The 23,105-nt window shown below is 36.5% G+C and overlaps 1 protein-coding gene across 1 annotated transcript; it reads left to right on the top strand.

The window, feature by feature from the left end:
- The first annotated feature begins 14,938 nt into the window (after nucleotides 1-14,938).
- LOC145060312 (uncharacterized) lies at nucleotides 14,939-16,227 on the top strand. The gene is made up of 2 exons (XM_079008004.1): nucleotides 14,939-15,423; nucleotides 15,609-16,227. The coding sequence occupies exons 1-2, from the start codon at nucleotides 14,939-14,941 to the stop codon at nucleotides 16,225-16,227; spliced, it is 1,104 nt and encodes a 367-aa protein (XP_078864130.1).
- Nucleotides 16,228-23,105: the final 6,878 nt, after the last annotated feature.

The raw sequence follows: 23,105 nt of genomic DNA, 5'->3' as shown, positions 1-23,105 counted from the left end.
TTCGGGACTCGGGAATATTACCGGGGCTTTGGGGTACTTCTGGCACGCAAATCGATGCAAAACGGGAGAGAGAAGAGAGAAAATAGCAACCCTAAACGGCTGGCCCTTCAAATCTATTTATAGGGCAAATTTGGCCCTTGCCACGTCGTGACAACCTTTTTCCACGTCGTGGGCTTGGTCGTCACTGCATGCGTCATCCCAAGTTGCATCTGGGGGCCTCCCGGAGGTGTCAGGACACTTTCCACGTCGTGGCACTGCTTGCCACGTCGTGGTCTCTGATAGTTTTGGGGTTTCGCGCCCCGAACTTCAGAAATTCATAACTTTCGCATACGAACTCCGTTTTCGACGTTCTTTATATCGCCGCGAAGGTGAGATTATGCTCTACAACTCTCGTTTAGACTCCATTGGCTAATTTTGACTTTATTTTTTAATATATTATAAGTATATTACTTATATATTATCTTTAGTAGGCCGGGACAGGAAAACTCCGTTCGAAATTCATAACTCCTTCATCTGAACTCCGATTCCGTCCGTCTTTCCGTCGTTGCACTACTAACGATGAGATATTAAATTCTCATTTAGATCACTAAGGATTGATATCTATCTACCTTAAATTCACTATTTACGTCGCGGTGGGTCGCGCTGGGTCGTGCCGGTTCTGTCGCGAAACTTCGACAGGTCATAACTTCTTGGTTATAACTCGGATTTCAGCATTCCTTATATCTCCGGAATCCTTGTTTCGACCACTACAACTTTATGAAAAGATGTCGGGCTTATCTCACACTTTAATTTTGACGCTTATTTTTATTCTTAATTAATCAAACCACATAATTAAGCAATTAAGCACAAAACACATAATACTCAAATAATACACTCTTATTATTTCAAAATGGGTTACAAAGGTTAACCTAGACTATTACATTGCTAAAAATGGCAAGCCCGGAAACACAGACGTTACTATATGTAGTTCAAATTCCTAAATATTACATGTTACCACGACTAGATGTAACAAACGACAAAATTAGGTCATCGTTCACCGGTCTCGGTCTCAATCACCGTGAACACCCCTGGTAATAGACGTGATGTACTGTATTTCATCATCTTCATGCAAATAAAGTTTTCATACTTACGGAATACCCTTTTTGTCTTTGATGAATGTTAATCGTTAACGAACAAAACACTATTCACAATATATAATTATCTAATTAATACATTGAAAATAAGATTTATGTGTTATGTATACTTATGAACAAATAATAATCTAAATAGATAGAGCCTAAGAATACAATTTCGTGCATATAAAGAATGTTGAAAACGAAGATCGTATACGTAAGTTACACCCTTTTTTAGGAAACAAATCAGTTGTATAACTAAGTTTTCCGTAAACGAACGTTGAATCAATTTGTTCGGTTAGCTACACATCTCGTTAAGTATTTTAGAGCATGTTTTTGGACTGAGTATACGTTATTATTTTATTTCATTCTCGGAATATTTTTATCACGAAATTATAATCGTGTTGCGAAATCTGTTGAAGCGATAAAACTATAAATATAATTGGATAATAACTTCTGACACGTTTTTAACATAGTAACGCCTTTCGTTTGGGAGTTTTGAGAGAATATTCAAAAACACCACATTTAGGACATCTGACTAGTATATTTAGAAAATTTAAACGAAGTAGTTTTTTGTCGGGTTTTAGCACGTGGTTCGAGAATGCGACACGTGTCGCGTTTCTGGTGGTGCGACTTGCGGCGTTTTGAGAGCGGAACTTGTTATGATTGTGTAGCTTCTTGATATTTATAAATAGAAGAGGTCTCCCTCCCTCCCTCCTCACATCTCTCTCAATCTCTCTAGCTTTTTTTTTCTCTCTCTCTCTCTCTCTCTCTTATTTTCCCGAGGACCAGAACCACCGCCGTCCACCACTCCTCCGCCTTGCACCACAATGTACCACCACCACCAAAGCACTCCAGCCACCCTCTAACACCTCCCCTACCTCCAACCATCAATAATCCAACTAAAATTAACTCCGACAACCAAGAACCATTGCAGTGCCACCGACTGTCCCCATCAACCACTAACACCAGCCACTAAAATCACACTTGACCCCCATAAGCCCCCTACAAGAAACTTCAGGTCCCAACTCTATCCGACGCCGGAAAACCACTTTTCCAGCCATCTTTTTTTTCAACGAAATAATTTTTGGGAATTTTCCGGCGAGCCTCCGGGCAGTTTTCCAGCGAATTCGAATAGTTTTTAACTTGCTTTTGCACGATCTACAACCTTGGAGTGTCACTTTGTGAAAACGAGGTTCCGTTCATGAGATCCTGAGTGACAGTTCGAATCCCAGTTTTGATCCGAACAATGCAATACAAAGCATTCAGCGGAAGTGAGTTCTACGACCCCTTTTAAACTTTTAATGCGTTCAGAGGAGAGTACATGTTTTGTCTATATTTAATATTTATTTTATTTATAAATGTTAAATAAGATTGTATAACTATATATAAAACTTAGTTAATATAGTTATATCGTTGTTATCGTCATTTATTCATTAAAAATAATATATATACTTATATTTTGGATTTACACATATATTGGTATTGTTGGTTTTAAAGTAGGTAAAACCTAGTTTTGGTCAATTTATAGCCATTATGCTGCTCAATTTTCGTTAGAAATTTATTAAAAATTTTATACAATGAACGGTTTGAACTTAACAGATGAAATATGCCTTAAATTAAGGACACACGGTCACACTTATAGAACGGTTATAACCTAAAAGATAAAATATGGGTTAAGTTAAACACTCATATGAGTTCAAATATGGCTTAAGTTAAGCACTCATATGAGTTAAAATATGACTATATGTAGCATGATCACATACTTAGAATGATAGATAAATATCGGTATTTTATATAAGTAAAAATAAATACTTATATATTTATACGAATCCCGAGAACTATTGTTGTTATAAAACTTATATTTTTTTTATAAGTATATAATTATAAAAAACACATTCACTTGTATAAGGCTACAAGCACAAATTCATATAAATCAGGTAGAACTTATACACAACACACACTTGTACGGGGTTACAAGAACGTATTCACGTAAGTAACATAAGAACTTATACTTAAGATTTTCACAATGAAAGCTTTACAAGTATATTTTTTTTATATAATATACAAATCAAGTAAACATGCATACACACTTTTAGGGTTGGCAAGTGCCAATAAGTTAGGTAAACAACTACACACAATGTACACATACTTGTAGGGTTGTAAGTATCATTTTCTTTTATAAATCAGGTAGGCACTTAGATACTTTTTGGTTATAAAATATCACACCCCAAAACCGGAATGGCGGAAACGTTCGGGGGTGGAGGACGTCATGTACAGTATCACAACAAATCATAGTAGTAAACAAGCAACAACATCATCCATTGCATTAATAATATAATTTGATATAAGTGTGTTCTGTGAAGTTTATAAGACACCCAAAAAAATGTAAAACAAAATAAGAGATAAGTCTTGAACGAGCTCTATCTTCTCAAAACATGGCATTGGTACCTGTCTACTGATGACCTGAGAATACAAGTTATTTTGAAAGAGTTGATCAACGTTTAAGCTGGTGAGTTCATAAGTATTTAATGTCAATGTTTGTATAAATTTGAATGAAATTGTTTGTAGATGTTTGAAAACTCCAATAAAATCCCATATTTCCTACTAGTATAAAAGTAGTCTTCTACCAAGACCCGACTGTTTTTGAATGTTTGCTTCTAGAAATCCAATATTTTTCCATATGTTTGTGGTAGTTGAAAAGTTCTAAAACTGTAATGCAATAGTGTTTTTTATGCCTAGGATAGTAGATTTATGTATATAAAATCACTAAGGCATTTGATAACCCCGTAAATCAACGTGTTTTTAATACTCCATGTGAGTTTTATAACCATGCTATTGACCTAGACTGCCTATTACAACGTTCTTCAGGCGTTGGAAGGTTATGATGTTTGTCACCCCAGACCTGCCAGTTTAACTGTAGCTAACAGTTTAGGTGCGGGATTGTCAATCTCGTATAGATCTATAAACAAGTATCACACTCTCCTTACAAGAGATTATGATATATAATACAAGACTTTAACTGCATACTTGAAAGTACGTGAAGTTGAATGTTTCACAAAACTTAGTATCAAATAGATTTACGTATGAAAAGCCCATTTGTTCTTGTATATGAAAGTATTTCTTTGATATAGTACTTATAGTATGTAAAATCTCATGATTTCCTTGTAAACTATACCTATTATAGTTTTGCCAAAAGTATGTTTTGTTTGTATGGTAAACCCTAGTGTAGTGTCGACTTTGTATGTAAAGTATAACATTATTGAACATTTATACTCAAAATATAATTAAAGTGTTTGAAAATTATATAACAAGATGTTTTTATTCTGAAAAGACAAGTTGTTATCGTAATATGTGTTGCATGCGAACTTTTTCAAATGATAGTTAAAATAACAGTATGAAATGCATAACAAAGGATAGATATTTTCACAGGATAATAACCGGGTGTTTGCTTGTATTCCCCCCCTTTAAAAGTATTTAAAAAGCATTTAAAATGTATTTAAAGTGTGTTTGTAGTGGTATGAACTCACTTGGTAGAAGTGGTGGCTTGAAGAAGTTGAGACTAAAAATCGGGCAGAACTTCGACTAGAAAAGTTGATTTCTCGGGATTCTCGGGAATTCTCGAGAGCGTCGGGACTTGCGTTGCGTGCTAGGGATAATATCGGAGCTTCGGGGTGGTTTAGAGGGGCTTGCGAGGTGGTTCGAGGTGAAAGAGTGGAGAGAGAAGCAACCAAACCCGGACCCTAGCCTCCCTTTTATACTTGCTGGGATTCATCACGAACACAGGGCGTTCCCCTTAGTCATCATGGCTTATGTATTCTTGATTGGACAGATGGATGGGACTGGCCCTGTGCCCCGAACGCAGTACGTTCCATGGGGGAACGCAGTGCGTTCCCTCAGACTTACCTCGGGTTTTGTGCCTCGATCTTGTAAAATGTGTAACTTTCGTTTACGAGCTCCGTTTTCGATGTTCTTTATATGCACGCGAAGGTGAGAATATACTCTACAACTCTCGTTTAGACTCCATCGGCTAATTTTGAGTTTATTTTTAATAATATATTTTTAACAGGCCAGGACTGGAAAAGTCCGTTAAAAATCCATAACTTGTTCATCCGATGTTCGTTTTTGTCAGACTTTTTACCGTTGTGCTACCATTGATGAGAAATTCGATTCTCGTTTAGGTTGTGTCGGATAAAAATCGCTCGATCTCTATTTCGAGTTTTTAGCTGTCTACTGATATATCCGAAACTTCGAAAAATCATAACTTCCTCATACGAAATCAGATTTGAGCGTTCTTTTTATGTATGTTCACGGTTTAATGATATTTACGACTTTTATTTAGATACCTAATGCTAATAAGTATTTTATTGAAATTTCGCGTTTTTACGTTTAGCAGGGTTTTACCAGTTTTTACACGAATCTTCGGTTGGTCATAACTTCTTCGTTATAACTCGGATTCGAGTGTTCTGGATATCTCTGAAAACCTTGACACGATATCTGTCATTTAGACAACCTAATTGAGACTTTTTTGAACATTTTATTTTCGAAGATATTTTATTAACTTAAAACGGGTTACAAGGTTCGACTGGAATTCGTTACATTGGCTTGAAATTTCGGGTTGTCACATAAAAACACATGGAGTCAAAACCTGTGGAACTCACCAACATTATTGTTGACGTATCTTTAAAACACATGTATTCCCAGGATCATAAGCAGCTGGAAGAACAGGCACACTGAAGACCTATGAAACTTTTGCTTATCGTACTATATATTTCGTAAATGCCAAACTATTAGGCATGTATTGTATTTTGATAAGGTACTAGTAGACAACGAAAACGTAACATCTATTTCGATAATAATAGAATTTTATATTTTCATATTGATTTTGTATTGTTCAATGTATGTTCAATAATTGTGATCTATGACTACGTCGCACAACCCGACTTTTCTGCCGCCGGTCGGGGTTATGACACTAGATTATGCAAGAAGGTTAGTTAGATCTTGACATACTGAAGATTGAAGACGAGAAGATCGATAAAAACCCTAGCCCTGTTTTTCGGTTTGTTTTTGTTTACTGGGAAGAACAAGATAAGGAATGTATTTATGTTTAACTTCTAAACCTACATGGCAAGTTTATACTCCCTCTGTTCCAAAATTATTGTCAACGTTTGACTTTTGAAGTCTTTCTATGTCAACTTTGACCATAAATAATTTTATTTGTGTTATATAATATTGTGATACGTGCTTGAGGGAGATGTTACAAATGGTATCAGAGTGAGGTCATGTGACGATGTTTTCACACCGGGAGCCTAAAGCAGACAATATTGTGATACGTGCCGGAGGGAGATGTTACAAATGGTATTAGAGTCAGGGCATGAGACGATGTGTTTAACCAGGACGTCAAAACCTATAAATAGGGGGGGTGAAGGCGGTCGGGTTAGCTGCACCTGATCCCACATCGGCTGGGAAGGAGAACTAAGCATTCCTTAAAAGGGGTGTGTATATATTCTCTGTCACAACGCATTTTAAAGCCGTGAGGGCAGCAGATCCCATAAGAACTCTGTAGTTAAGCGTGCTCGGGTGAGAGCAATCCAGGGATGGGTGACCCCCTGGGAAGTTTTTATGTCGGGAGCCCAAAACGGACAATATTGTGATACGTGCCGAAGGGAGATGTTACAATAATTTTTGATGAAATTTATAACAATGAAAATACATTTAAAAAACAATTTATTCATATATCTTGCATGAAAAATTGTAGTATAACAAAAAGTAAATTATTTAAGGTCAAAACTGAACAAAAGAGACTTAAAAAGTTAAACGTAGACAATAATTTTGGGACGGAGGGAGTATGTACTTTTCACCTTTTAGTTACTACATCAACAATTGGTCGACAAAAATGTGTTGCCTGTGAAAAAATGAATAATTTAACAGTTAAATTTAAACTCTAATGGTGTAATGAGCAAAAAACATAGTTGATCAATCTGAGACAACTAAACATCATTATGTTATAGTATCAATTTCCCTATCAACAAAAGAAGGTTCTTACATAGGACCATATATATGCATTTCATGTTGTACATATAATTTTAGTATAAAATATGCAATGGTTAAATGAAGGTTTTTTTCTTCCAAGTTGTCATCCAACCAAGAATTACCATCTTATCAATCAAAAGGTCATGTGTGAGTTGCAAGCCAATGACCACAAAATCACATGGTTTGAAAAATCTTCTTGCGGGTCAATATGAATATGTCTTAACGATTAAGAGGCATATAGTAGGAAGATGGAAGAAAGACCAAGAAACAACTTAACAATTAAAAGGATTAACACGTTGGTCAATCTAGGAAACAACCTTAAGTAACTTGGGGAGTAATCATGAGATACAAGTTGTGTTGGGTTTTCTCTTGGGTTTTTTTAGCCCATGAGGAAAGCCCACTTCTTTAGCCCATGTATATATATATATATATATATATATATATATATATATATATATATGTGTTACATGCCCTAATGTCAATAACACACAATATTCTTCAGCCACCAAAAGAGTTAGAGAGAGTAAGAAGCAAAAGAGGATTTTTCTCAATTCCCATTTTTGAAGATATACCTGCATTGTTTGGTAATTTCCCGGATATCCAACGGTCCGTTTTTACTCATTTTTGGACAGCAGCTTCCCAACATCGAGGCCTTCAGATCCAACGGTTGAATTGTCAAGATCAACTCCACAGACTCAGGAATCATCGCTTCTGTTTGCGGCTGGAAATCAGGAACGTTTTTGGTAATATTCTTCTTTGTCTTTGCTTATTTGATTCCATATGATTGATGTGATTTAGTTCCAAGTATATGATGATTATTGTATGCCTCTAGTACATCTAGAGAAGACTTTGTATTGCTCTAATATTGGTGATAGTGGATTTGAAGCGACTCTAGTAGTCCCGTGGTTTTACTCTCCATTATTGAGAGGTTTCCATGCTAAAATTCCGGTGTCTTTATTGGTTGATTACTTATTGTTTTGGGTTGATTATATTGATCATATAAATGGAATTAGGGCTGATTTGTTGCAAGTGAAATTATCCTATTTGTTTGCATCCTAAAAGGTTCATTCAAGACGGGAATAGTTTAGTCAAACGAAGTATTATTCCGCATTGTTGTTTACCGTTGTGGCTGCGTTTTTCCCATCAGATTGGTATCAGAGCCTGGTTCTTGTTATTAGGTTACTTGTTTGAACAATAGAAGCTAATACAAATAGGATTGTGAACTTGAATGGTTCTAATTATCAAGTTTGGAGAGGCAAGATGGAAGACCTTCTTTATGTGAAGGATTATTATATGCCTATGTTTAATACTGAAAAACCTGAAGATAAAACAGATGCAAAGTGGAATATTCTGCATAGAAAGTTTTGTGGGTATATTCGGCAATGGGTTGATAATAATGTTTTGAACCATATTAGCACCGAGACTCATGCTCGTACTTTGTGGAACAAGCTTGAGCAGTTGTATGCTCGAAAGACCGGGAACAATAAATTGTTCTTGACTAAGCAATTGATTGGCTTGAAGTACCAAGACGGAAATCCTATAAGTGATCGTTTGAATTCTTTCCAGGGAGTTATTAATCAGCTTGCAGGAATGGGTATCAAGTTTGAAAATGAATTACAAGGTTTATGGCTCCTTGGCACTTTACAAGATTCTTGGGAAATTTTTAGGACATCCTTGTCCAACTCTGCACCAGATGGTATTATCACCATGGAATTGGCTAAAGGCAGTGTTTTAAATGAAGAGATGAGAAGAAATTCACAAGGTTCCTCTTCACATTCAGATGTCTTGGTCACAGAAAGCAGGGGGAGAAGTCAAAGTATAGGTCCGAATAACCAAGGGAAGCATCACAGTAAATCTAAAGAAAAGTTTACTGACTATGAGTGCAATAATTATGGTAGAAAATGGCACACAATACAATTCTGCAGACAGTTGAAAAGGGAGAACAAGAAGGCAAATTACAACAATCAAAAGAACAACCACAAGAAAGATGATGGTGGTAATGATACTGCTGAAGTTAACACTGCTATCGAAGAGTGCTTTATTTGTTGTGATTATGATATGGTCAATCTTGCACATGATGATTCGAGTTGGGTTGTTGACAATGGTGCTACTTGTCATGTGACATCATAAAGGGATTTTTACACATCTTACACTCCTGGTGATTTTGGGAATGTTAAGATGGGTAATAATGGGTTATCAAAGATTGTTGGAGTCGGAGATATTTGTTTGAAGTTTGAGACTGGGATGGAGTTAGTTTTACACAATGTAAAACATGTTCCAGATATTAGACTTAGTTTGATCTCTGCTGGCTTACTTGATGATGACGGTTACCATAATACCTTTGGTGGTGGCATTTGGAAACTCACTCGTGGTTCTTTGATTGTGGCAAGAGGTGAAAGAAGCTCAAAGTTATACATGACACATCCGAAGATCTCCAAAGAATCGATCCATGCATCGATACATTGTGACATGACCGATTTGTGGCATAAGAGACTTGGTCACATGAGTGAAAAGGGGATTTCTTTATTGTTGAAGAAAAATGTGTTGACTGGTGTGCATGATGTGAATTTGAAGAGATGTTCTCATTTTCTGGCAGGTAAGCAAAATAAAGTTTCCTTTAAGAGTCATCCTCCTTCCAGGAGGGAGAATATACTTGATCTGGTACATTCCGATGTATGTGGTCCCATGAAGACTAGGACACTTGGGGGTTGCTTGTATTTTGTCACGTTCATCGATGACTATTCAAGGAAGGTATGGGTTTATACTTTGAAGACTAAAGATCAAGTATTGGATGTGTTTAAGCAGTTTCATGCATTGGTTGAGAGACAAACTGGGAAGAAATTGAAGTCTGTTCGGACAGATAATGGTGGTGAATACATTGGTCCTTTTGATGCTTATGTAGAGAGCAAGGTATTCGGCACCAAAAGATTCCTCCAAAGACACCACAATTGAACGGTTTAGCAAAACAGATGAATAGAACATTGGGTGAAAGAGTTAGATGTTTGCTTTCACATGCATGATTACCTGATTCTTTTTGGGGAGAAGCTTTGAATACACCGGTACATGTTATTAATCTTACTCCTTGTGTTCCTTTGTCTTTTGATGCTCCTGATAGGTTTGGAGTGGAAAAGATGTTTTGTATCGTCATTTGCGGGTCTTTGGATGCAAGGCTTTTGTGCATATTCCCAAAGATGAAAGATCAATGCTTGAAGTGAAGACCAAGCCATGTATATTCCTTGGTTATGGTCAAGATGAGTTCGGTTACAAGTTATATGATCCAGTTCTGAAGAAACTCGTAAGGAGTTGTGATGTTGTATTTGTTGAAGATCAGAGTTTAAAAGATATTGAGAAGACAAAGATAGTTCCTCAATCTAATGATGATCGTGTTGATTTGGATCTGATTCCCCCTCAACATTTTGAGCCAACTAATGAAGATGTTCAGAATGATGATCAACATGGTACTGATGACAATGATGTTCTAGAGCAGTCGAGGTTGGATGAGGATTTTCATCCAGAGTTACCGGTACCTGATATACCACCATTTGTCCCACTTAGGCGGTCTACGAGAGATCGTCATCCTTCCACTCGTTATTCTGTTGATGAGTATGTTTTAATCACTGATGGGGGAGAACCTGGTTGTTATGTAGAAGCTATGGAAGATGATCATAAAAGAGAGTGGGTTTAAGCTATACGATATGAGATGAATTCCTTGCATGAAAACAATACCTTTGAGTTGGTGAAGTTGCCTAAAGGCAAGAGAGCTTTGAAGAACAAGTGGGTATACAAAGTGAAGACTGAAGAACATACCTCATGGTCTAGGTACAAGGCTAGATTGGTGGTCAAAGGGTTCAGTTAAAGAAAGGGTATTGATTTTGATGAGATTTTCTCTCCGGCCGTGAAGATAGGTTCCATTCGGGTGATTCTTGGTTTGGTTGCTAGCCTTGATCTTGAGGTTGAGCAAATGGATGTCAAGACAACTTTCCTTCATGGTGACTTAGACAAGGAAATCTATATGGAGCAACCTGAAGGTTTTCAGGTTAATGGCAAAGAAGACTATGTGTGTAGGCTTCAGAAAAGTCTTTATGGGTTGAAGCAAGCACCATGACAATGGTACAAGAAATTTGAGTCAGTCATGGGTGAGCAAGGCTACCACAAGACTACTTCAGATCACTGTGTTTTCTTCCAGAGGTTTGGTGATGATGATTTCATCATTTTGTTGCTTTATGTTGATGATATGTTGATTGTTGGCATGAATGCGGAGAGAATTATTCAGCTGAAAAAACAACTGAGCAAGTCTTTTGCTATGAAAGACTTGGGGCCGGCAAAACAAATTCTTGGCATTCAGATTATTAGAGATAGAGCTTCAAAGAAGTTGCATATGTCACAAGAGCAATACATTGAGAAGGTGCTTTGCAGATTCAACATGGATAAAGCTAAAGTGGTTAGTTCGCCTCTAACTACCAACTTTAAGCTGACTGATAGAGATTGCCCTTCTACTAAGAAGGAGATTGAAGAGATGGATAGAGTTCCATATGCATCAACCGTTGGGAGTTTTATGTATGTCATGGTGTGTACAAGGCCAGATATTACCCATGCAGTTGGTGTTGTTAGTCGGTTTCTGTCAAATCCGGGAAAGAAGCATTGGGAAGCAATTAAGTGGATTTTTAGATATCTACGTGGTACTTCCAAATTGGGTATAGCATTTGGAAATGGAGCACCTATGCTTGTTGGTTATATAGATTTTGATATGGCAGGAAATAAGGACAACATGAAATCCACTTCTGGATATTTGATGACTTTTTGCAGGGGGAGTTGTGTCATGGCAGTCACGACTGCAAAAATGTGTTGCCTTGTCCACCACTGAGGCTGAGTATATGGCTGCAACAGAAGCATGCAAAAAGTTATTGTGGCTAAAAAGATTTATGCAAGAGCTTGGATTTATACAAAAACGCTAGGTGGTTCTTTGTGATAATCAAAGTGCCATTCACCTTGCTAAGAATTCTATGTTTCACAAAAGAGCAAAACATATTGATGTGAGGTATTATTGGATTAGAGATGCTTTTGAAGACAACTTGTTTGAACTTGAGAAAGTTCATACTGATGATAATGGTTCCGATATGTTGACTAAAGCTTTAGCAAGGGAGAAGTTAAAGATATGTTGCTTGATCGTCGGGATGGCGAACTCTTCCTCATAGGCCAAAAAGGGGGAGATTTGTTGGGTTTTCTCTTGGGTTTTTTTAGCCCATGAGGAAAGCCCACTTCTTTAGCCCATGTATATACATGTGTTACATGCCCTAATTTCAATAACACACAATATTCTTCAGCCACCAAGAGAGTTAGAGAGAGTAAGAAGCAAAAGAGGGTTTTTTCTCAATTCCCATTTTTGAAGATACACCTGCATTGTTTGGTAATTTCCTAGATATCCAACGGTCCGTTTTCACTCATTTTTGGACAGCAGCTTCCCAACATCGAGGCCTTCAGATCCAACGGTTGAATTGTCGAGATCAGCTCCAGAGACTCGGGAATCATCGCTTCTGTTTGCTGCTGGAAATCAGGAACATTTTTGGTGATATTCTTCTTTGTCTTTGCTTATTTGATTCCATATGCTTGATGTGATTTAGTTCGAAGTATATGATGATTATTGTATGCCTCTAGTACATCTAGAGAAAACTTTGTATTGCTCTAATATTGGTGATAGTGGATTTGAAGCGACTCTAGTAGTCCCGTGGTTTTACTCTCCATTATTGAGAAGTTTTCACGCTAAAATTCCGGTATCTTTATTGGTTGATTACTTATTGTTTTGGGTTGATTAATTTTGATCATATAACTTGCATTGGGGCTGATTTGTTGCAAGTGAAATTATCCTATCTGTTTACATCCTAAAAAGGTTCATTCAAGACGGAAATAGTTTAGTCAAACGAAGTATTCTTCCGCATTGTTGTTTACCGTTGTGGCTGCGTTTTTCCCATCAAGTTAATTGTGCTTCTAGTTACCTTAGTTTTCACAGAGTTGTCATTAAATAAAGAAGTGACATGCATCTAAAAGATGATGTAGTACCAAGAAACAACTTCATTGTTCTTTGTTATACAAGAATGATTAAAGCAATGATCATGAGCTTCGTACCAAAATAAACATTCAAAATATTTACTGGGTCGAGTAGAAGGAAAACTTGGATATAATTAAGATCCTTGAGATCTAGCAAATCGTATTTACTTATAGGTTTGATGGCACCTCAGTTGAAAGTGTATTAGGATTGATCTTTAACGCAGGTTGCCGTTATACAAGAATTAGCTAGTTATCCATTCCTAGATCTTTGAAGAAAGTGATAGATATTTGTGGAATATGTAGGGAAATCATTGTAACATGTACACGTTCAATCCGATTAGCAAATGTTATAAAATAGTACATTTTTATACTAATAATGGTGTTTAGGTTATATCGTATTTTACCAAGCAAATATCATAACGAATATATGAAAAATTGAAACATGTAGGTTATAAAAGGTTTTATTAATACCAGTCTCATATGTTACATTTAGTTGGCATTAACCAAATTCACAATTTATTTAAAAACAATATTAAGTTACATATAACCAATATATTTCATAAACATCTACAATTTTGTCCAAAAAAACTAGGAAATAATATCTATCTATTTGGTCAATAGCAACTAACGTGAAACATTTGTCTCTAACATACTTTCATCCTTGTTTCCATCAAACCAAAAGTAATATATTTATTCTTGGATGTTTGAAACAAATTGGCTTCGGTTAACAACTAACTCATAAGATGTTTAGGGCTCCAATAGTCCAATTAACAACAAACTTCTCGTGGTCCGTGGCAGTAAAGAATTCCATTATTCTTTAGAAGTGGAAAATCTAGGCCTTATATACAAAAGTGTCTTCCAAATTAGTCAATAAATAACAAGGTACCCACCCTTGGATGCTTCGAATGAATAGGCCCTTTTGCAACCCCTGCTTCTATTCTTCGACCATGTTTTACGAGAATTTACTACAACTCATATCCGACTTCAACTTTTGTCAATTTTATTTGTCAATTTTAAACAGAAATACCTTATAAAAAAGAAAAAAAAAGACTATTTGTATGATTTTGTCTAATGATATTACCTTATAATTGTCGTAACAAATTTGTTAATTTACATATATACATAGCATACAATACACACATAAAATAGTAAGACTTCAATAATACACAATTTACATTTTAAGGAAACATTGTGATAACAATCTGTTTCCAAAATCTTTTCACTTTTGAACTATATAAAATTGGTTAGAATGTTAAATCGTTACATTTAAAACTAAAAGTATTAATTGATTACTTATTATTATTATTATTATTATTATTATTATTATTATCTATGCATAAGTTTTCAAAAAGATCAGCTGCCTTTTTTTTTACATGTTACTTTATATTGACCAATGCATGGAGAAAAAAAAACCATATATTTGTTCTAGGAAATAGGAGAAGGAAAGTCAATTTTAAGTGGGGTAGGAGAAGGAAATATGACACTAGTCGTAATTTAAGTGGGATAGAAGAATTAGTAGTGAGGATATTTGATTTCCTTTTCTGAACTTTCCATCCATATAACATAATAAAATATTATAAGAACTGAACAGACTCCGAATCATACTCTATATCGATGGGTATATATAATATATATGTATTTTCAAAAACCTTTCATCCGCAGAAAAACAACCTCTTCTTCCACCTGCAATTTAGCTTTAACCCCCTCTTCTTCCACCTGTAATTTAGCTTTAACCTAAATTTTCTTCAATGGATTCCAAGTTCTCTTACGACATGAACATGGAGATTCTTTCAAGAACAACACTAAAAACTCTTGATACCATGCGTTGTACCAACACAGAATTTGAGAAACTCACATATGAATCGTATTTTCTCAATTTGTACAAGCAAAGAAACAACATTGTTTCTGGTTTCCTCGTACAAAACCTTAGAAAGGGGTGCAAGTACATCAACGAGTTTGCACCATCATGTGAATCCCACAGTCTTGATCTTGGTTTTCTGCCACCCAACGCTAAAATCCTAGCATCTTCAGAGCAAGGATTTATTGTCTTCGAGAGTCCTCATCCACGGGATTATAAGCTGGTTTCATATCATGTTTGTAAACCTACAACCAAGGAGGTTTTGACATTGCCAAATCCCAAAACCAGGTATTTAACCAAGAATGTTGCCATCCTTGTGGTGGGTTCAAAGCCATTGCACTATAAGATCGTGAGATTATCTGAACCCAAGAAACCGTAAGTACCTACATACATGTTTACATTATTTATGTGATTAAAGAACTTTGTTTTGAAGTTAGTTGCATATATTTTCTTGTTTTATTTGTGGGTTTTCTATTTTCTTTAATTATAACAAATTAAGATTATGTTCAACACAATTATTCTAATGGTGCTTTTTGGATTCTTTTTTTTCTTTCTTTCAGTGTCTTACGAGGACGTGATAAGCTATACACGACATATAAATGTGAAATCTTCGACTCAATGACATGGGAATGGAGACTACTAGATCTTGTAATATTGCCTTTTGGTGTCTTCCTAACTAACCAACAAGCGATCACCACAAGGGGATCAATCTACATGCCATTGAGTAACAACGATGTCTTAAAGTTTGAGGCATATTCTGAAAAGTGGACAACCTTTTCGTTGCCTATTCAAACCCTCGAATATCCATTTGGCACTACAAGCCATCTCATAAAGTTTGAAAGAAAGTTGGGGTTTGCTTACAGGACAACAAGTCATCTTTGGGAGCTTTGGGTTCTTACTAACGACGAATCATGGGAGAGAGTTCATGTTTTTGACACGAGATCAGAAGATAATGGAATAAGTTCACTAGATGCAATATATGATTCAGACACAAGAGTTATGAGAGAGTACGAGGCAATTGCATTTTACAGGTTTAAAGGCGGTGATCATATCAAAAAGGTTTTAACGAGTCATCATCCTTATCGGATATTCACCTTTCGATCTGATTTTGAGCCAATCCATTTGAGAGGTCATAAGGATGTTCATATGAGGATGAATTCATTATATAATAAATCATAATTTCTTAAGAAGTTAAATTTGGATGTAGTATTTTAGCATTCATAGAGTTCGAACATAAATGGATTAGAATTTGTTAATCGAATATTTCTTTTATTCATTATGTTTTCATACTGAATGAGTAATTGTAATTAGATGTTTTTCTTCCGATATGATTTTGAACCAATATATTTGAAATGGTGGATGATGGGCTCACATATCAAGGATAAATTCATGGATTTATTATATCCGAGTTGTATCTAAATGATTCATATTTGATTTTTACTAAAGGTTGTCAAAATCAAGATTTTACTTCAAATCGTATTACATTTTGCAAGATCGTATCGTAAAATCGGATAAGGATCATAAGATCCTATCAAAATGAACTCATATTGAAATTTGCTCACAAGATAGCGTAATCAACTTTATCTTCTTAAACACCATCTATAATTTTTGCTGCTATAAACCGTAAACATTAAAAATAAAACATCTTAATTAGAAATAAGATCATTTTGATTATGTACAAATAAGACATAAGATTATAAAGTGATAATTATGGGTGTCCTCTACCTAACTCGAGATGAGTTTTTTTAGAATGACGACATTAAACAATAAAAAATAGCAAAAGCTAGAAAAAGTACATTAAGAGATTACAAAAGATGGGGTTTTCACCAAATCAATCAGCTAATCCAATTAAAAGATTAAGAGTGGATAGAATCCCGAATCACCGCCTTAAGAGGTTTAACTTTCGAAAACAGTAATCTATTTCGTAAAGTCCATATCGCTCAGAACATAGTAGTAACTGCCACATCCAAACACCTTTTGATCTTGATAGATAAGCGAACAAAATCACGCCAAGATAACCATTCAAAAAAGGAAGAAAAGAAAAGGAAATCTAACTCCCACCACCTCGAAAGAAAACTCTATAAATCCAATGCCATCCCACAAGAAAAGAAAAGGTAGTTGACAGTTTCATCATCGACACCACAAATAGGACATAACAAAGAGCCAATATCAATACCTCATCTATCTAAATTAATTATGGTGGGAATTTTATTCAAAAACAACCTCCACAAGAAAATATTAGCCAATATCAATACCTCTCGAAACCAAAATTTTAAGGGAAGCTCACTACACCAAACATCCTCCCAAAATAAAGTAGAATACCCGTTACCAAGTTCACGCTTACACAAAGCAAAAAGGTCAACACCTTTTTTTGATAGTTTTTTTACTACGTCGATAGTCATATTCCATGATGAGAGTAAAGATCTGTGATAGGGCTGGTTATCAATAGAACCATCAACCCCAAGAATATTTTTGACAAAATAGCCTATAAGTCGTTAGACTTCATTATAAACCTCCAAATTTATTTAAATAAAAGAGAAATATTTAGCGCAAAAATACTTCCAATACCTAAGCCCCCAAGTTCTTTACTTGCCAAACATTTTCTCCAAGCAATCCAAGTCATCTTCCTATCTTCCTCATCACCACTAATGAAAAAATTATTTCAAAGAGACTCCAATATTTTTTCAACGGTAACCGGCATCTTATAAATGGACATGTAGTAAGTCAGGAGAATCCCAAGAACAGCTTTAAACAGGGTCATTCTACCTCCAATAGAGAGGGTATGAGCCTTCCAATCTAAAAGTTTATTTTTAAATTTATCTACAGCCCCTTTCCAATTGGCAATCCGTGACATATTATAACCAATCGGAACCCCAAGATAAGTAAAAAAGAAAACCTGAAACCCCGCATCCTAGCACTGCAACCATATCATTGGGATCATCCTCATAAACACATATTCCTAAAAAGCTTACTTTTTTCCACATTAAGATGAATTGATAAAATGGTGATACTCTAGAAGACTTCTTGCAACTTGTGACACCCGATTTCAAGTTGAATAGACAAATTTTTGATACTCATCTGTATAATAAAACTAAAGAAGTGAGGACGAGATATTTTTTCACTTGTAGGATTGTAAAATTGTAAGACCGTAAGATTAAAATCGAGATTTTAACAAACTTGATTTTACTATTCACCGAATTTGAGCAAAAATAATGTAATTGGATTTTATAAATGATTTATGTCAACCATGGATTCACTTTCTTTAAGATCTTGGCTTACAACACTAATATTATTAAATACATGTTGGAAGAAATATTAGAATTGATCTTTGGAAAATATTATAATTTTTAATGACTCATTACTAGAAAGAGAGCCATCATGAAAATAAAAAGTGTTTAGATTGTAGACAAGTTTCAGGTAGAAGTCTGACGATTTCAGTGATCACAATGGCGATCATTGTCTCAACCCCTCTCTTCCTACGAGATCAAACATTGGTAGAGATTCTTGTGATCGACTACCAATAAGTTTTTCTCTCTTCCTCAACACTGGATGGATCGTGGCAATTTTCTTAGGGCAGGCTACGCCTCAAGAAATTCAAATGCTTTTTTGAAAATTTTATTCTCATGATGTAATCTGAAAAACTTTCCCTCCCACTTTAAAAAAAGAGAATTATGGAAGATATGTGAATGTTTTGGGAATGTGTTGGATGTTTTCATTGATTCTAGATTATCAAATATGGGGAAACCTTATGTGTTTGTCAGGTTTTCTAAGTCAATTAACATTAATTCCTTGATATCAAACTTATGTATCATTTAGATTGGTAAACGAAAACTTCTGGCAAATGTCGCAAGGTTTCATAGAAATAATCAATGAAAATAAGGATGGAGGTGGTAGGAGTAAAGGGGAACATGCTATAACAAATTCTTTTACCATGAAACAACCTTCTTATGCCTCGATATTATATGGTGAAACTGTCAACATGGTTGTCAATACTAATGATGTTTCTGCTTTAGTATTGGATGATGATCACTCAATCAAACATAATTATTAGTTATTTCTAATTTGGACAATTAAGGAATTCCAATCTCTTACTAATCTTTGGGTTATTTGTAACAATGAAGGTTTTGAAGATATTAAGTTTGGATACTTGGGAGGTCATTGGGTATCTTTGGAATTTAGGGATGTGAAAGCTATGGAGAGTTTTTCTAAACATGTTGGTATCAATTCATGGTTTTCATCTAATGATGATTTTTTCTTAAACGAGCGAGTGGTGTGGATATGTAACACCATAAATTTTCAAACAAAATTTTCATTTTAAAATCACATAATTCTCATTAATACATTTCACAAAAATCTAAAAGTATCAAATTATCAAAACACATCCATTATAAAAATCCAGGATCCTCAAACATAACTCCATCTCATGTGTACAATCATGTCGATGCCTTCTCGTGATTCTGAAAAAGTACCTGAAACGCATATCACACAACACGGTAAGCATGAAGCTCAGTGAGTCCTCTAAAATAACACACATAATAATTAGCCTCTCATGGCTATACTCGAATAAGACCCTTCGGTCAATGTATCTCAGTGGAACCCTCCGGTCCCACGGCTCGGGTTGGATCCTTCGGTCCTATCTCAATAATGCACAAGATAATATACAACATAAACCACAAGACAAAATGCATAATATCACATATCTCAGTATAAACACACAAGATCAACATATACGCAGAATAATATAACATCATAAGTCACAAAGACAGTATGCACATATCAAAATATAAACAAATAAGACCCTCTGGTTAATAGTGAGAACCCTTCGGTCTCACAGCTCAGATTGGACCCTCCGGTCCTGTATCCCAGTAAAGACCCTCTGGTAACATAGAAATTACCACTCAGAAATTACCAACACAAAGGCCCAAGACATATACATATATTTCTCTGATCAAAATCTCCAGCACAACAAGCCCAAAATCCAGGGCCAACACTAAAGGCCTAATATGAGATTTAGCCCAAAAAGCCCACAACTAGATTACGCAGGGTGTACCTCCCTTGGTACGCTCGGCGTACACAGCATACACGCGGATCCTAATCGGGGACACTAGATCAGTACGCAGGGCGTATTGGAATTACGCTGGGCGTACGCCCAGTTTTGCTTAATCCACTCTCTTGGTCTTAACCCGTTAAGACCATAGCTATACTCTCAGATCTGGACTCCCTAAAGGCTCATACTCTGTAAAGTTCATGACTTTAAGCCTTTGCACGGCTGAGGAAGTCCCAAACACAAAAAATCTCACTCTTTATTCCCAAAAATGCTCATATCTCATGCATGGGGTGGTTTTGACGTCCAAGACTCCATTTTTATGAATCCACTCCAATAAAACACTCAAAGGGACAAATATTAGGCTCTGGAGTTCAACAACTCATAAAGCTTCAAGCTTTGGGACCAAAAACCCTAAAATAGACCATATTATGCACAAATCAAAAAGGACAAGAAAGCGCTAAGCTTTATACCTTCAAATGATGCTCCAACCACAGAAAAGATCAGATCCAAAGCCTGGACTCTAACTCCATTCTCTTCAATACTCCTTTTTCATTCAAAGAATCCCACAAGAACACATAGAAGCTCACAAATGGTTACTCTAGCTCAAGGGAAGGAAATTAGGGTTTTGAGAGGGTTGAGGTCTGGAAATGGTGGCTGGATATGACGACATAATGTTCCTTGAATAGGGACACTCCAAAATATTAGGGTTTCTTCCTGGACCTAGTACACGCAACATACTAGGTGGCCTTCGCGTTCCTTCCACGCACATGAGTACGCTGAGCGTACATATAATTACACCTCGCGTACTCAATTGCCACACATTTCACAATGAGGACTAAATTTACCAAAACTTCAAACTATCGCAACTTCTTCGTTACAAGTCTGTTTCCAACGAACCTTAGATCCATGGAAAGGTGGTGAGAAGCCCTACACTTCTAGCAACACATCACAGCCTCAAAGCTCCACGAATAAAACTCAAAATTCATAAATGATCAATCAGGATGTTACAATTCTCCCCCACTTAGATTATATTTCACCCTCGAAATTGCTCCTGTCTTCACGTAGATCGAATTAAATACCCCAAAAAGCAAAACCAGAAATCTCATAACATACAATGATCTCCCAAGATAAAAAAAACCCATCGAGAAGTTCCAACCTAGAGGAGGATGGACCCCTTTTCCGTTGCAGTACCAACTCTGACTCTCGAGAACTCATAAACTGTAGTGGTCTGTCTCCCCGACAGACTGCTCATGCAGAAAATCACCCTGTTAATCGCTCATCGAATAACAGAACTGATTAAACGCTTCCAACTCTTTTTATCTTGTTGCGACAGATAGGGACAATTCGTTGTCCATAATTGGCTCCTGATCACTCATGTCAGATATACTAATCAATCCAGCTCGTAACTCGAAGGGAACGGAAAAGTCACATCTCACCCAAGATTCTCCACCTATACTGCTATCAGAACCCATCTGAAAATGAACCTTAATATTCTGTCCTCAGACACAAGAAAATGTTCCTACCCGCTCAGAACAATCCTCTGACATCTATAATCATAAGCCTCCGCTTCTTGTCATATGTCCCGACAGTTGAGCTTCCAAGGCTACCCCTTACACACCTAATAAAACGACTTTACAGTCTTCTTTCTCACATTAGTTATCTCTGCCCATCATATGACACACAAAGTCACGAGGTTCGCCTTACCCCAAGCGATTACGACAACCCATCTGAAGTTGCCTCGTCTCCGACCTCTGTCGTCTATCACTCACTAGTTCCATGCATCTTGTGGTCCTTTCCAAACCAACGAATTGACCCACTCAGATCACAAATATCAGATGGAAACCATTTCCTCAAAAATGAAATCCACCTGAAAATATGGAACCTCATCCTGCCTACTCATTACACAATAAAGCTAAACTCAACCTCGAGATTTTGATTCAACAGCAGAAATGGAATCACTCAACTCTAATATGACAGCCAACACACGACCCGTGATTCGCGAATCCATGCGTACATTACTCCCCCCAAATCCCTTTTTTTGCATCAACACCTCCCTAACTCGAGATATAATGGTCACTGACCATCACGAAGACCCTAGTCTCATCCTTGGTTCGGCCATTAGGTTCCCAAAGATTCAATTTGTATGGCTACCCAAGCCTAATAACCCCTCTACATCATGCTCTGACTAGTAAATACCATGGCTCCCCACAGTGTTATAACACTCTCCCACTGACTTGGGAATGCTATGGCTCCGTGCAGGCTTGCATCACTCACTCATTGACTTGTGAATGCTATGGATCCCCGCAAGCATACATTACTCACTCACTCGCTATGGTCTCTCCCCATGGTTTTTCCCTGATATTCCAAAGTGATTACTCTCACCTGGATCCTTCCACTCTCTTACTACCCCACAATCTGATTATTAAGCCATCACCATATTGCATTTACTAAACTCATGCTCCATGGCCTATTATGGACAGGTGCACCCAACCACCCAGACTGAGCATCACTACTCCTGACAACAATTGGCGCACAACGCACTTTCCCTCGATACGATTCTCATTCTTGGATAATCCCCATCCGATGACAATTTGCTGATGGGTTCCCACTGGAACAATAGTTACTCGGTACTCCACTTGCCATCTCATAAACTCGAGTCTCAAAATAATCCAGCAACTTAGGGCATCGTACTCGGATACCCCGATACACCATCACATCATTTCACACTCGCTTGCCTCAACTACTGATCTTCTACTCACGACATCATACTCGGACACCGCAATACACCGTCTCAGAATCTCACCGTGTCTTGCTACGACCATAGATCTTCCTCTCACACAAATCGTAACCTTGAAGTACTCCACTCACAAATTGAAACATAGAGGAATAGTCGATGACTGAGAACACGTCGATGACCATCCGAAACCCCATCCTCTTACTGATCAAAACCCATGCATAGCTACTCATACCAACTATGAAACTAATTGGCAAATCAGTTGATGCTCCTCCT

Source organism: Lactuca serriola, chromosome 6 (genome assembly GCF_051521515.1).
Source record: "Lactuca serriola cultivar US96UC23 chromosome 6, Lser_US96UC23_V15, whole genome shotgun sequence".
NCBI classification, from domain to species: domain Eukaryota; kingdom Viridiplantae; phylum Streptophyta; class Magnoliopsida; order Asterales; family Asteraceae; genus Lactuca; species Lactuca serriola.
The sequence above is the reverse complement of the archived record's forward strand: the minus strand, read 5'-3'. Positions and strand labels throughout refer to the sequence as shown.

Coding starts and splice junctions, on each gene's coding strand:
- LOC145060312 (XM_079008004.1), top strand. CDS start 14,939: ATGGATTCCAAGTTCTCTTACGACATGAACATGGAGATTCTTTCAAGA. Junction 15,424..15,608: donor TTATCTGAACCCAAGAAACC/GTAAGTACCTAC, acceptor TCTTTCTTTCAG/TGTCTTACGAGGACGTGATA.